General features: G+C 40.0%; 1 protein-coding gene and 1 non-coding gene across 6 annotated transcripts in view; one reads left to right on the top strand and one right to left on the bottom strand.

Annotated features, from left to right (window-relative positions):
• The window catches only part of FAM13B (family with sequence similarity 13 member B), an 84,912-nt gene that overhangs the window by 36,468 nt on the left and 32,667 nt on the right, over positions 1–15,777 (bottom strand). For all 5 annotated transcript variants that reach the window (XM_049785993.1, XM_049785996.1, XM_049785995.1 and 2 more), the window contains exons 5-8: positions 15,212–15,389; positions 14,756–14,897; positions 3,035–3,201; positions 442–574 (exon numbers count right to left, since the gene is read on the bottom strand). In XM_049785993.1, the coding sequence (XP_049641950.1) occupies positions 442–574; positions 3,035–3,201; positions 14,756–14,897; positions 15,212–15,389 (620 nt within the window). The remainder of the gene's footprint in view (positions 1–441; positions 575–3,034; positions 3,202–14,755; positions 14,898–15,211; positions 15,390–15,777) is intronic.
• LOC126029193 (U6 spliceosomal RNA) lies at positions 2,183–2,287 on the top strand. Its single transcript, XR_007502842.1, has one exon. It is a non-coding gene; the product is annotated as a U6 spliceosomal RNA (small nuclear RNA).

Raw genomic sequence — 15,777 nt, 5'->3', positions numbered from 1 at the left:
TGAGGAAAACGTGAATTCTTGGGGTGTGGTAGGGGTGACAATACATGCTCTCAACCCAATGTACTATTTCTCTGGCCATTTGGAATTTTTAATTAAGCAAATATGTATAACAGCAAAGATACTAAACTATTGTTTCTGGTACAAAAGAACACGTGAAACTATCATTTATATACCTTACATGACTCTTTTTGTGTTTGCATATTTTTTATTTTTGGTTTTGGGGCCACACCCGTTTGACGCTCAGGGGTTACTTCAGGCTATGGGCTCAGAAATCGCCCCTGGCTTGGGGGGACCATATAGGATGCCAGGGGATCGAACCACGGTCCGTCCTACGCTGGCGCTTGCAAGGCAGACACCTTACCTCTAGCACCACCTTCCCGGCCCTGTGTTTGCATTTCTTTTTCTTTCCCCCTCCCCCTGCCCCGTGTTTGCATTTCTTACCTGGTTATTTTCACCATCCTCAAATACAAAATCTTGTTGCATAACTTCACTGCCCAAATCAGTGCTAGACACAGGTTCTGAACTGTCTCTGTTACTTTCACTGGCATTAATAACATCATCAGCAATATCAACCCTAGTAATAAAGATTAAAAATCATATCATATGTTGATGATTTAATACTTGTCAAAAAAAACCAATAATGTTGTAAACTAAAAAAACACGTATCTTTTTTCATAAAATTCATTTTATCTTGGAAAATTAATAAAATATATTCATTTCTACCCCTATACAATGATGTAAAAGTGATCTTTTGCTATCCTACTGAACATTTTCATAAGCAAATGTTTATAAAATTCATACAACTTTTCTTTTTCTTTGGTTTTTGGGCCACACTGGTGATGCTCAGGGGTTCCTCCTGGCTATGCACTCAGAAACTGACCCTGGCTTGGAGCACCATATGGGACACCAGGGGATCAAACTGCGGTTCATCCTAGGCAAACGCCCCATCGCCTGGCGCCACCGTTCCAGCCCAGAAATTCACACAACTTTTAAAAGCTAGCTTTTCTGTAAGACCATATGAACAAACTAAAAACCTAGAAACTGAGGCCAGAGAGACAGCACAGTGGTAGGGCATTTGCCTTGCATGCAGCAGTCCCAGGACAAACGGTGGCATCCCATATGGTCCCCTGAACCTGGCAGAAGTGATTCCTGAGTGCAGAGCCAGGAGTGGACCCCTGAGCGCCGCCAGGTGTGACCCAAAAACAACAACAAACTGAGCTTCCATTTGATCCAGCAATTCCATTTCTTGGATATAACCCAAGGATCCAAAAGCAAAATGAAAAAATAAAATTATTTGCACCACTATATCTCTTGCAGCATTATCCACAATTGCCAAAATCTAAAAACAACCAAAGTGCTCAAGAATAGATGACTGGATAAGAAAACTATGGTACATGTATGCAATAAAACAGTCATAAGGAAAGATCTAAGTTACGTAACTTGCTTCTGACATGCATGAACCTAGAGAATATCATGCTGAGTGAAGTTAGAGGGAGAAATGTTGACACAGAATGAATCTTTTTCATATGCAGGATATAAAGAATCATAATGGTGGAGTAACAAATACCCAAAGACAATGGAAACAAAGAACATGTATTCAGTAGAAAACCATCTCCTTGAGAGAGCTGGACAATGGGGTTAAGGGGAACAGTAGGAAATGCCTATGGTGAGGAATAGCAGTCATAACAGGAGGAGATGATGATGAAAGGTGAGAAAAATGTATAAAACCCTATCAGCAACAGTACTATAAATCACAGTACAAAAAAATTTTATATAATGCATATTTTATCTATTTTATATTTATTTTATATAAATATAATATGTTTTGCATATTAGTATATTATATACTATATATTTTATATAAATTTATTTATTTATATATAAAGTGCCTCTTGTAGGTGCAGACAGGAGAGGGGATCTGAGAGGCAAATGTAAGGGACGGGGATCAATGGTGGAGGGAACAGTGTTGAAAATATATGCCTGAAAACCAATTATGAATAACTTCGTAGTTTCACATTGAATATAAAATACAGATTTTTTAAAAATTGGGGAAAAAAGGAAAGTACATCCAATTCTATCAATAAATGGGGACTAGATGAACCGAAACTTCTTCAAAGAAAAAATCCAAATGAACAAAAGGCACATGGTTCTATATCACTAAATCATTAAGAAAATGAAAATGGTGCTCGCCTCGGCAGCACATATACTAAATTTGGAACGATAGAGAAGATTACCATGGCTCCTGCGCAAGGATGACACGCAAATTCATGAAGCGTTTCATATTAAAAAAAAAAAAAAGAAGAAAATGAAAATGATATAACCCCCTCAAAACAAAGAGAATGGCAGAAAGAACAAAAACAACAAGTATTACTGTGAATATGAAGAAAAAAGGGACCCTTCTCATTCACTACTGATGAGAATATCAACTGGTCCAGCCTTTACGGAAAATAATATGACCATTCCTCAAAATTTGAGCTAGGAATTGAGCTTCCATATAACCCTGTAATCTAAGAGCCCAAAACACAATGCAGAATAGGTATCTGCATTCTGATTTCCACTACGGCACTATTCACAATACTCAGAATCTGTAAACAATCCAAGTGCCCATAAACAGATATAAACAATCTGTAAACAATCCAAGTGCCCCAAAACAGATAAAGAAGCTATTGTACATCTGCACAATGTAATACTATCAACCCATTAAAATAAAAATGAAGTCATGAGGGCCGGAGAGATAGCACAGCTGTGTTTGACTTGCAAGCAGCCGATCCAGGACCTAAGGTGGTTGGTTCAAATCCCGCCTGCCAGGAGCTATTTCTGAGCAGACAGCCAGGAGTAACCCCTAAACACCGCCAGGTGTGGGCCCCCACCCCAAGAAAAAAAACAGGCAGGGTTGGGGAAGGTGGGAGGGGCAGTGGTGGCAGGAATGCTATACTGGTGAAGGGGGATGTTCTGTTTATGACTGAAACCCAACTACAATCATGCTTATAATCATGGTGCTTAAAGTTTAATAAAGGGGGGGGGGGAATACTACCTTGATGATGCTGTAACACTATTTGGTTCTAGGATGTTTTCAGTCATCCTCAATTGTACCATCTCTGGCATGTCATTTGATTTTGATTTCTCCACACCTTCTTCCGGAAGTTCTTCTATATGTTCCAGCTTTTCATCTTCCTCTTCTTCCTCTGAAATTTCATTAAGCTAGATAAATAAAAGGGAAATGAGAATTAAACTTAATGAAACATACAACTCTTCTCTCTCACCCTCTTGTAGCACGAGGAATCAAACCTAGGATTTCATACATACAAAGCAAGTGCGACCACTGATCCACATCCCTGGATCTGAACCATTCTCTCATAGTAAGTATGAAATTATGACATTTTAATATAGTAATTATTTTTATCACTCAGGACACAAATAAGAGTACAAACTAGGGCCCGGAGAGATAGCACAGCGGCATTTGCCTTGCAAGCAGCCGATCCAGGACCAAAGGTGGTTGGTTCGAATCCCGGTGTCCCATATGGTCCCTCGTGCCTGCCAGGAGCTATTTCTGAGCAGACAGCCAGGAGTAACCCCTGAGCACCACCAGGTGTGGCCCAAAAACCAAAAAAAAAAAAAAAAGTACAAACTAAACTATGTTGGAATCTGCAAACTACAGTTAAAATTAGCCCTATTTCAAAACTAGTTACAAAGACTTCTAGTTAACCACTGCAATTTCCAAGTGCATCATTAAATAAAATTTTAATAGAGTAATTGTGGGAAAAAAGATATGTTTTTCATAAAGTGTTAAGTGTGTATTAGAAAATATAAACAAAAGAAACAAAAAACTTTACATAAAAATATCAACTATCTATCTAAAATAACTCATTAAATTTCTGAAGAGATAGGACTTTACAATAAAAAAGAACTCATGGTGGGAGAGGTTAATAAACTAGCCTAGGAAGGACCCCCCCCCCCCATCGCGCACATATGATCCTCCAAGCTTGGAGCAATTTCTGAGCGCACAGCCAGGAGTAACTTCAGAGTGTCACTGGTTGTGCCCCCCCCCCCCAAAAAAAAAAACCACACTTATTGATATAAACAATTACAAGTCAAGATTGTAATTCATTTTGGAAGAATCTAATAAATGTGTATATGTATATATCTTCCATTATCAACTTGGCTACATAAGGAGATGATCACTCAAGTAGAAAGCCAATGAAATATTAGTGAAGAAAACCAACAACAAGAAACATTTCTAAGTTATATTAAGGAATAGCTATAAATGGTCTTAACATTTTTTAAATTTTAAATTATTTCAATGAGCAGTAAAATGAAAAAAATCAGGGGCCGGAGAGATAGCATAGAGGTAAGGCATTTGCCTTTCATGCAGGAGGACGGTGGTTGGAATCCCGGCATCCCATATGGTCCCCTATGCCTGCCAGGGGCGATTTCTGAGCATGGAGCCAGGAGTAACCCCTGAGCGCTGTAGGGTGTGGACCCCCCCAAAAAAGAAAAAAAATCACCTCTACTTATAATGGATGTTTTTCCCGATAAATATAATTACTACAATAGTGTCAGAAAGTAAAATGGCAATAGAATAATGGAAATCACATTGTGATATTTTACTTCATTCCAAAACAAGTAGACTGTCTACTTTCAAGTATTAAGTACTTAAGTGCTCCAGAAAAAAGTAAGTACAAGGCAGAGATCTATGTTCACATTCCTGCTATGTCCAAACTAACCACTACTAACAACTTAACTTCTCCCAGGTCTATGTTGTTATGAATATGCTGTACACAGCCCTTTTGAGTAAACATCTATATATAATAGCAACGATCATTATAGCTAGAATTGCTACCTTAGTCCAGTATTTCTATATGTAGTATCACTTTTTTTAAGAAAAGAGGAGTCTGCCATCCTAAAGCATGTCCTATCTAAAGCATGTCCTCTTAATCCAGTGCTTCTCAAATAATGGGGCGAGCCCCTGGGGGGGGGGGGCTCAAGAGGCTCCGTAAAGGGGGGAGCGTTTGACCTCAGCAAACACTGTCATAAGAAGCTAAGCCCGGTATTTCTGTCTCTGTATGTTTCTGGAGCTGAGAGTTGCTGTGTCCTGCTTCAAACCCTGCTTCGAAAAGCTATGCACTGCAAAACGTGCTCAATGTAGTCATTAATCCAGACATCACCTCTGATTAAAATCAGCTCAAATTATGTATTTTTTGTTTTGAGGTTAAAGTTTTTTTTAATAAAGATACTATTTACAGTCGCACGAGGGGGGGGGGGGGCGCAGAAAATGTTTTGTTCTTCCTAGGAGGGCATGACAGAAAATAATTGAGAAACACTGTATTAATCACAAGATCAAGAGACTTTCACTATAACCAGTAACATAAGCAAAAAACTGTTGAGAAAATGTCAATGCTGAGTCATAAAGATTTGGATACAACCACAGGACTGCCAGAGAAAATGCTCATGGCTGAGCACATGTGTTGCATGTAGGAAGTACAAGATTGATCCCTGACCACTGCCAGGAGCATCCTCAAGCCCAGAGAAGGCAGTAACCCCTGAACACTCCTGGGTATAACCCCAAAACAAAACAAAATAAAAAATCTTTTTTTTTTTTTTGGGTCTCACCCGGCAGTGCTCAGGGGTTACTCCTGGCTCCATGCTCAGAAGTCGCTCCTGGCAAGCACGGGGGACCATATGGGACGCCGGGATTCGAACCGATGACCTTCTGCATGAGAGGCAAATGCCTTACCTCCATGCTATCTCTCCGGCCCCCAAAATAAAAAATCTTAAAGGCCAATAATAAGTCAGGTCAATAGATTGAGCACGGGGCTGGGAAGGTGGCGCTAGAGGTAAGGTGTCTGCCTTGCAAGCGCTAGTATAGGATGGACCGCGGTTCGATTCCCCCAGCGTCCATATGGTTCCCCCAAGTCAGGAGCGATTTCTGAGCGCATAGCCAGGAGTAACCCCTGAGCGTCAAACGGGTGTGGGCCCCCCCCCAAAAAAAAATAGATTGAGCACACGCTTCAGAAAGCCCTTGTTCAGCACCACATGGTCCCAAGTACTGTCAAAGGAGCAAACACTGAGCCCGGAGCTAAAAATAATCTCTATGCATTACTGGCATAGCCCAAAACTCAAAACAAACAAAATACTTAAAGGAGGGTAAAAAAAAAAGTTTCTATGCATTACTGGGTATAGTCCAAAACCCAAACAAACAAAATCCTTAAAGGATAATGGAAGACCAGGACAATGGCTCTAAAGAGTAAGCGAATAATGCTTTCCAGGCTGGAATCCTATAGTCAATCTCAAGCATACACGATGCCCCAAATCAAAGCCAGGTCTGCATCTCCAAAAGTAAACAATTTTTTTTTTTTTGGTTTCTGGGTCACCAAAAATACAGTGACCCTGGCTCTACACTCAGAAATCGCTCCTGACAGGCTCAGGGGACCATAGGGGATGCCGGAATTCGAACCACCGACCTTATGCATGCAAAGCAAAGCCGATCCAGAACCAAAGGTGGTTGGTTCGAATCCCGGTGTCCCATATGGTCCCCCATGCCTGCCAGGAGCTATTTCTGAGCAGACAGCCAGGAGTAACCCCTGAGCACCGCTGGGTGTGGCCCAAAAACCAAAAAAAAAAAAAAAAAAAAAAAAAAGAAGAAGAAGAAGAAAATAGTGTAGCAAAGCGGCGTTTGCCTCGCAAGCAGCCAATCCAGGACCAAAGGTGGTTGGTTCAAATCCCGGTGTCCCATATGGTCCCCCCTGCCTGCCAGGAGCTATTTCTGAGCAGACAGCCAGGAGTAACCCCTGAGCACTGCTGGGTGTGGCCCAAAAATCAAAAAAAAAAAAAAAAAAAAAAGAAGAAAATAGTGAAGTATTCACTATCAACATATTTTTGTTAGAAGTACCATTTTATCATGATTTTTAAATCAGGTATGGCTATCGCCAAGAGCTCTGAGAAACTTAAAGAGCTTAAATTTGATTATACTGTATATAAAATACCCAATCCAATATGCTTCATGTAAACTAAATGACGTCCTCTAATATTATCAATAATAATCAGCTAAGATATGACATTAATATTAATTGCATCAATTAATTAAGTTGCATTATTTTCCTCCCCACTTCTAGGTTTCCTAATATAACTTCCAACAGTAAGAAAAGACTGAATTAAATCAGAAAGAATAAACATTAAGGAAGCCAAGCAGTGGCACAAAGTGATAAGGCACTAACTAGCCTAGGACAGACCACAGTTTGATCCCCCCTCCCCCGCGTCCCATATGGTTCCCTTAGCCAGGAGCAATTTCTGAGTGCATAGCCAGGAGTAACCCGAGTGTTACCAGGTGTGGCCCAAAAAGCTAAAAAAAAAAAAAAAAAAAAAAAAAAAGAATAAACATTTAAGAGTTTAAAATTAAAACATTCTCTCTCATCCTACAGATATCCTCGAAAGTTCTTGGCTGGGAATGTGACTGTGACTCAAGTAGCAGGTCATATGCTTTGCATATGCAAGGTTCCTGGATTAGATCCCTGTCATGACACAGCCCCCCAAAACCACTTGAAGTGGCCCCCAAGGAACTGGGGGTGAGAATTCTTCTAAATCCTCTTCTTCATGACTAAAGCATCTACACATAATTCTGCTTCATTAATTACTATAAATCTGCCGTGAGTGTGCAGCAGCTGCTTCAACTCCACTTATATAAATCCTCATCCATACTTACATCTCTTCCTTCTTTGACTGCTGTAATTCCCCTCTCTAGGGCCTCGTGAAATGCCTGCTCTCCAGACTCCAGCTTGTGGAGAACGCTGCTACCTGCCTTCTCAAACGTATAAAGAAACATAATTATCACCTATATCTTCAAACCACACTACTGGGTTCCATTCATTTAAGGATCCCATATAAAGAACATGGCCACTGACTAGGTCATTTCTCAAATACTTCATTATCATCAACAGTCATCTCTCACATGCTTATCAATAAAAAGGTCTACTCTATAGAAAAGATTCTAAAGCCAGAGATTATTGGGATGAAACTAAGTAGTAGACAGTTCCTCCTTTAATTACCAAAATCATGAAAAAAATTAAAACAATACCACAATAAGTAGGTTCACCTACATTCTTTTTTTTTTTTTTACATTCTTACATGAATGTAAGAAATTTAAGTCAGGTAGGGGCCGGCGAGGTGGCGCTAGAGGTAAGGTGTCTGCCTTGCAAGCACTAGCCAAGGAAAGGACCACGGTTCGATCCCCCGGCGTCCCATATGGTCCCCCAAGCCAGGGGCAATTTCTGAGCGGGTAGCCAGGAGTAACCCCTGAGCATCTAACGGGTGTGGCCCGAAAAACCAAAAAAAAAAAAAAAAAAAAAAAGAAAAGAAAAGAAAAAAAAGAAATTTAAGTCAGGCCAACTTAAAAATGCAACCAAAAATAGCCAGATATGATAAAAAAACAAACAAACCAAAAAAAAAAAATCAAGATAGATCCTGAAAGATTTTACAGGAGTAATATAAAAATATTAAGAGTAGGGCCCGGAGAGATAGCACAGCGGCGTTTGCTTTGCAAGCAGCCAATCCAGGACCAAAGGTGGTTGGTTCGAATCCCAGTGTCCCATATGGTCCCCTGTGCCTGCCAGGAGCTATTTCTGAGCAGACAGCCAGGAGTAACCCCTGAGCAATGCCGGGTATGGCCCAAAAACCAAAAAAAAAAAAAAAAAAAAATTAAGAGCAGGGGCTGGATAGCACAGGAGTAGGTCATTTGCGCCTTGCACTCAGCTGGCCAGGACGGACCTGGGTTTGATTCCCGGCATCCCATATGGTCCCCTAAGTCAGGAGTGATTTCTGAGCACACAGCCAGGAGTAACCCCTGACCATCACTGGATGTGGCCAAAAAATAAAAAAATAAAATAAAGCAAACTGGCACCACCTTTTTCTTACAAGTCTATAAAACCTAGAAAATAAACAAAATATGTTTTTGAGTAATACTTAGCACTCTCCTGATTGTGCTGAAGGACCATAAATGACACAGAGATTTGACTTGTGGCCATAAGTTTGTACAGTAGGCACTACAAGCCCTTGCATTACTTCTCAGGCCTTTTGTTTTTGGTGGGTGGGTCCAAAACCCAAGCCAGCTCAGTACCAGGAATGAACTTAGGACTGCCATATGCAAAGCATGAACTTAAGCCTTAAAACCTATCTCCTGGGGCCAGAGAGATAGCATGGAGGTAGGGCATTTGCTTTGCATGCAGAAGGACAGTGGTTCGAGTCCCGGCATCCCATATGGTCCCCCGAACCTACCAGGAGTGATTTTTGAATATAGAGCCAGGAGTAGGCCCCTGAGCACTGCCGGGTGTGAGCCAAAAACCAAAAAGGAAAAAAAAAAAAAAAAAAAAAAGACCTTATTTCCTTAGTCCTTTACTAAAAGGACTAAAAGGTGATTGGGGAATAGTCAGTACAGCAAATAGGGTACTCTCCTTGCACAGAGCTGACCCAGGTTCAATCCCCAACACCACATATGATCCTCCCATAGCCACCAGGAGTGATCCCCTAAGTAAAGTCAGGTATGCAAATATTCCCACAAAATACACCTATAACTTGAGAGGTGGCACACCGAGTTTCTAGAAGATGAGATTTCTTACAAGCATCAAAAATAACTAAAAGGGGGATGGAGAAATAGTACAGCAGGTAAAATGCTTGCACATCGCTAATCACAGCTTCAATCCATGGCATCCCATAATGGTCCCCTGAGCACTACACCATGAGTATACAAAAACAGAAGAAAGCAAGCCCTGAGCACTGCTGGTTGTGGCACAGAAACAAAAACAAAACAAGTCACTAAAAAGCTGGAGAATAGTATGCTTTGCATGTGGCCGAACCTACCTCAATCCACAGAACCCACATATAGTTCCCCCAAGAACCACCAACAATGAACTTGAGCACAGAGCCAGGAGCAAACCTGAGCACAGCCAGGTATGGCCCAAAAAGATAAACAACAAAGCCAATAAAGTTTTAAGGAAAAACTACAAGGCTAAAAGCTACCCTTCCCTCCCTGGCCCCAGCTGGGAGTTGCTCCCGAGCCAAAAAAAAGGAGGTGTGGGATAATTTTGAAGAGATGTGTCAGTTTTTCACTTTAACCAAGTTTGTGTTTCTTCTGTGCTTGCATTCACACCCAGGGCCTCAAATATGCAAAGCATAAAAACTCTACCACTGACCTTCAATGCAGGTCACTAAACCAAGTTTTTTAGGCATGTACAGTAATAGGAAAGTTGGAAATTTTAACAGTACCACTGTAAGTTCCATCAATTACTATTTCTGGCTAAATACATACATATATACATATATACACACATTCCTTCCCCATTTATCTCCCATCCTGAATTTACATACTATAAACTGCAATCTGATTGTTTTCTTATGTTCCAGATACTTGAAAAAGAATGAAAAGGTGGGGAAAAGAAACAGACTAACATATTGAATGAAAGAAAAACTTTCAAGGGCTTTAACTCCTAGTTCTGTGCTCAGGTATAACTCTGGAGTGTCTTTGGTGATTATATGGATGCCAGAGATAGAACCCAGTCGGCCATATGCAAGACAGTGTGACCTGTTGTACTATCTCTCTGGCTCTTCAACCCCCTATTTTTAAAAACATGTATTCTGGGGCCAGAGAGATAGCACAGCAGTAGGACATTTGCCTTGCATGCAGCTAACCCAGGACAGGTGGTTTGATTCTCGGCATCTCATATATATGGACCCCCAAGCCTACCAGGGACAATTTCTGAGTACAGAGCCAAGAGTAATCCCTGACCCAAAACAAACAAACAAATGTATTCATAGAAAACTGAGAGACAGTACAGTTAGAAAACACTTAGCATGCATGCAATTGAACCAGGTTCTATACAGGCAGGGCACAGCATACAATCCACTGAGCCCAACCAGAAATGAACCCTGAGTTAGTGCGCACTGAGAACTACCAGATGTGGCCAAAAAACAAATAAAATAAATTGTTATATATAAATAAAAATATATAGTTCACAGCAATATAAACATTATTTTAAATAAAAAGCCATACCCTGGGGAAGTACTTGTCTTACATATATAAGGCCCTGAATTCAATCTCTAGCAACTTAAATTTTAAATAAAAATGAAAAGTTAATAAAAGTCCTAGTTAGTACAAGTGTCACAATTTTAAGAACAAGTGAACATTTTATGATAAATTATCTTTAAAAGATGCCACTTTTTTTGTTGTTTGTTTTGTTTTTGGGTCACACCCGGCTACGCTCAGAGGTTACTCCTGGCTCCGTGTGGGCTCAAAAATCGCTCCTGGCAGGCACGGAGGACCATATGGGATGCCAGGATTCGAACCAACGCTGGTCCTGGGTTGGCCTCTTGCAAGGCAAATGCCCTACTGTTGTCTATCTCTCTGGCCTCCAAAAGATGCCACTTTATAATAGCAAATAAAGGGAAACGGTGTTAATAAATCCTGTGATTTTTTTGGGGGGGGGCCCATACCCTGGCAGTACTCAGGGGCCTGGTTCTGCGCTTAGGAATCACTCTTGGCAGACTCAGGGGGCCATATGGGATGCCGAGGATCGAACAGGGTCGGCCATGTGCCAGGCAAATAAATGCCCTACACACTGTGTTTTTGCTCTGGCCCCCATAAGATAATAAATTTTACCTAAACCTATTTATACCTAAATATATTGTTTTGTTTCTTTTTTGCAGTTTTTCCCAGCAGTGCTCAGGATTTACTCCTGGCAGGCTGGGGGACCATATGAAATGGCAGGAATCTAACAGGAGTCTAGCATTGGCTGCGTGCAAGGCAAATGCGCTACTGCTATGCTATTGCTCCGGCCCTCCTAGATATATTTTAGAGTGAAAGGGGGAAGTCACTATAATTACACCAGAAAACAGATTGGGGAAAGGGAAGAAAGGGCTGGAGCAATAGTACAGCAGGTAGGGCTCTTGCCTTGCTAGAGGCAGACCGGACTTTATAGCATCCCCCATATGGTTCCTTAGGCATCACCAAAAATAATTCCTGAGCACTGCCACTAGGTGGCACTGGATGGCCAGTGAGTATGGCCCAAAAACAAGAGATAGGAAAAGATAGAATTGATATAGATTAGGGAGTTTCAATTTTTGAGGCCTGAATTCAAACTCTAGCACACACAAAAAATGTCAAAGAACTAAAAAAAAGAAAAAAAGAAAAAGACCTCAAGGGCTGGAGTGATAGCACAGCATGGAGGGGGTTTGAATTGCATGAGACAAACTCAAGTTAGATCCCCAGCATCCTATCCCTTCCTATCCTAAGTGCCTGCTTGAAATCATTCCCGAGGGAGTAGCCAGGAATAAGTAAATCCTGAGCACTGCCCAGTGTGGCCCAAAAGCAAACAAATAAACAGAAAGTCTGGACTGTAACCTTTTCAAGTAAAGATTGGTAGTATAAATCAAATTATATCCATATAATAGTGAACTAAGGAGACATATAAAATTATATTAAACAATATAAATAACAAATATATATAAATGTATAAGTAAATATACTTCAATAAGACCTTTAAGAAATATTAATGTATAAGTAAATGATTTAATTATTTTACTAAAATGATAAATTTTATTATGTTATTGATGAATTATGTTTTATTTAAAATAAAAAGGAAAAAACAGGGCTGCAAAGATAGTCCAGCAGGTTGGCCAAACCAGATTCAATCCTCAGCATCCATCTTACATGGTCCTTAAAATCCTGCCAGGAATGATCCCTGAGCAATGAGACAGGAATAAGCCCTGAGCTGCCAGGTGTAGATGGTCAAAGAAACAAAGAAAACTATAGAGAAAACTGTAGAGATACTAAGGCATCTGTCTTGCACACAGCCAACCCAGATTCAATCCTTGCATCCTAAAAGGTCCCCTGAGCCTGCCAGGAGAAAACTTTCTGAACTCAAAGCCAGGAGTAATCCAAGCAGTTAGATGTGGCCCCAAAAATAAATAAATAAAATTTGGTCATGTTTTTTAAAAACAAAACTGTGCATGGTATGCCATTTTCCTGTTAAAAAACTCAGAGGGGGGGGCCGGAGAGAGAGCACAGCGGTGTTTGCCTTGCAAGCAGCCGATCCAGGACCAAAGGTGGTTGGTTCGAATCCCGGTGTCCCATATGGCCCCCCGTGCCTGCCAGGAGCTATTTCTGAGCAGACAGCCAGGAGTAACCCCTGAGCACCGCCAGGTGTGGCCCAAAAACCAAAAAAAAAAAAAAAAAAAAAACTGAGAGGGGCCAGAGATAGTACAGTGGATAAGAAGCCTACAACAACAAGATTCCTTAGCAAGATTGGGTTTTTAAAATTTTATTTTTAAAGAGGGATGGTGCTTGTCTTGCACATGGCTAACCTAGGTTCAATTCCTGGTACCATATATGGTTTCCCAAGCTTCTCCAGGAGTAATATCTGAATGCAGAGACAAGAGTAATGCTTGAGGGGCTGGAGCGGTGGCGAAAGTGGTAGGGTGCTAACCTAGGATGAACAGTGGTTTGATCCCCCAGCATCCCATATGGTCCCCTAAGCCAGGAGCGATTTCTAAGCATATAGCCAGGAGTAACTAACCCCTGAGCGACAACAGGTGTGGCCCCAAAAGAAAAAAAAAAAGAGTAATGCCTGAGCATAGCCAGGTGTGGTCCCCAACCTTCCCCAAAAAGTAAAAAGGCAGGTTTTTTTGTTTTCCAAGGCTGGAAGCAATTGGGAGGCGTTGAGAGCAGGCGGGGGGGGGGGGGGGGGGGATCATTAAAAAAAAAAAGGTAAAAGTCATTGAGAAAGAGATTATTTACATTTGCTTAAATGAAACATGCTTAAATGGATATGCTGCTTGCCTTGCACATCCAACCCTGGCAACCCCAAAGTCCCCTGAGTCCTGCAAGAACTGATCCCTGAGGGCAGAGCCAGGAGTAAGCCCTGATCATCCAGGTGTAGCCCAATAACAAAAAAACAAAAACAAAGTCCTGGAAAAACAGATTTAAAAACCAAACAGGAGAGGGCAGGCACAGGTAAGAGCAGCACTACTAAGTTTGTTCTTTATACTGGTGAATTAATTGTTTCGTTAAAAAAAAGTTTTCTACTCCATACCCCAAATACAGCTAAACTCATAAGTTTTTAACTTAGAAAATGTTTGCCTGGAAAATATCTCTTAAATATAAAATAAAATCTATACAAAGAATTAAAAATTACAAATGCGTTTTGAACCTGAGGAGTCAGAAATTATGTGGCTTTAAATTACAATCATTCAGCATCAAGAGTCTCACCTTATAAAGAAAAAAAGTTTCTGGAATCCCCTACTTCAAGGCATAGCTATACAAGCAAAATAAAATGAAGTCTGAGAAGACAATTTTCATATTAGTCACAGTGCTAAAGTACTAACTATAACCTACACTATTAATTTCCTATTATTCCCATTAATGACATTGACTGCACCACTATTTTGAAATTCTATTTTTGTGCCAACTTTATATTGCAATGTCTTTGCAAAAATAACATTATTCTTACCAAACAAATCAATGAGATAATGTAAGGGAAAAAGACTATAATATATAGTCTAATTACAATGTCTTTTTCTTATTTTCAAGTGAAGAGACAAAGAGCAGTTTAGAAAAAATAGCAATACATGATGTAGCTTTCACCTTTGACTACATAAATTAAACTAAAAGAACTGCTTCCAGTTCAGCAATTTAAAATTTCGTGTTTCGCCAAAATTTTTAAATGTAGTATTTAAAAGAAAAAGCCCTCCAAGTAGAATATTTTATTCTCACCTGTTCAGTAATTGAACTCAAATCATTAGATGAAAAATCTTCCTCTTCGTTCTCAAAAAACTCATAGTAATTTTCCAGAAGTCCAGCCATTATCCTGCTCACTATTTCTTGTTCTTTCAAATCTTCCACATCTGTGTAAATGCTAAGAATAAAGGTCCAGATTGAATTCAGCATGCTTAAATCAATCACAGTAATCATAAAGGACAACCAATGAGTCATTTTATAAACCTGAGCAATTTATGTCATCATTCTGTACCTTAGTTTTCCCATCTGTAAAGCCTAGCCCTAATTTGCACCCTGTTTACAAAATGCTAAAAGAATTAATCATACTATTTAAAAAAAAAATGGCTCATGAAGTAACCTCTGACCCCTGGGCTATATTGTTATAATACTATACTTGTGATTCTATTTCACAAATTCAATTAAGTAAACAGAATTTTAAGGAAAACATCTTACTGGAAGACATCTGGACCAAAGACAGCAGCCAAAGAGTTTGCAGACCAAATTTCTTCATGATGTGAAGCTACATTGGCTAAAAATCTACACAGAAACTTTAACAAACTGTAATTAACAGGTGGAAGCTGTTGCAAGAGGAACCTCAACTTTCTTCCAAATTCATCTTCGTTATTATCATCTATAAAACATAATGACAGGTGTATTTTTAATGAAGTTAAAAAGCAAAGCTCAGATATTTTGCCAGGTTCACATTAGTCCACCCACATTATCTTTTTACTGTAACAATTCCAAACCTCTTTACTTCCTCTACTTGAGACCAAATGCCTTAGGGATTTACATTTCACCTATTAAGTGGAAAAGAAAAGTTAGAGAAGGAACTCAAGCCCTCGATTGCTGGAGGATGTTTTCCTTCACCATTACTCACTGGCACTGATTCTCTAGTTTATTTTTCAAATTTTCATCACATCTCATTACGTGACTGTACCTGTTTCCAAATTAGTGCCTACTATACGATGTAAAATGCACTCACCGGCCAATGCCAGTCAACAACAACTACTAGTAAGCAA

This window comes from Suncus etruscus, chromosome 14 (assembly GCF_024139225.1).
Source record: "Suncus etruscus isolate mSunEtr1 chromosome 14, mSunEtr1.pri.cur, whole genome shotgun sequence".
NCBI classification, from domain to species: Eukaryota; Metazoa; Chordata; class Mammalia; order Eulipotyphla; family Soricidae; genus Suncus; species Suncus etruscus.
This window is presented reverse-complemented; position numbering and strand designations above follow the sequence as displayed.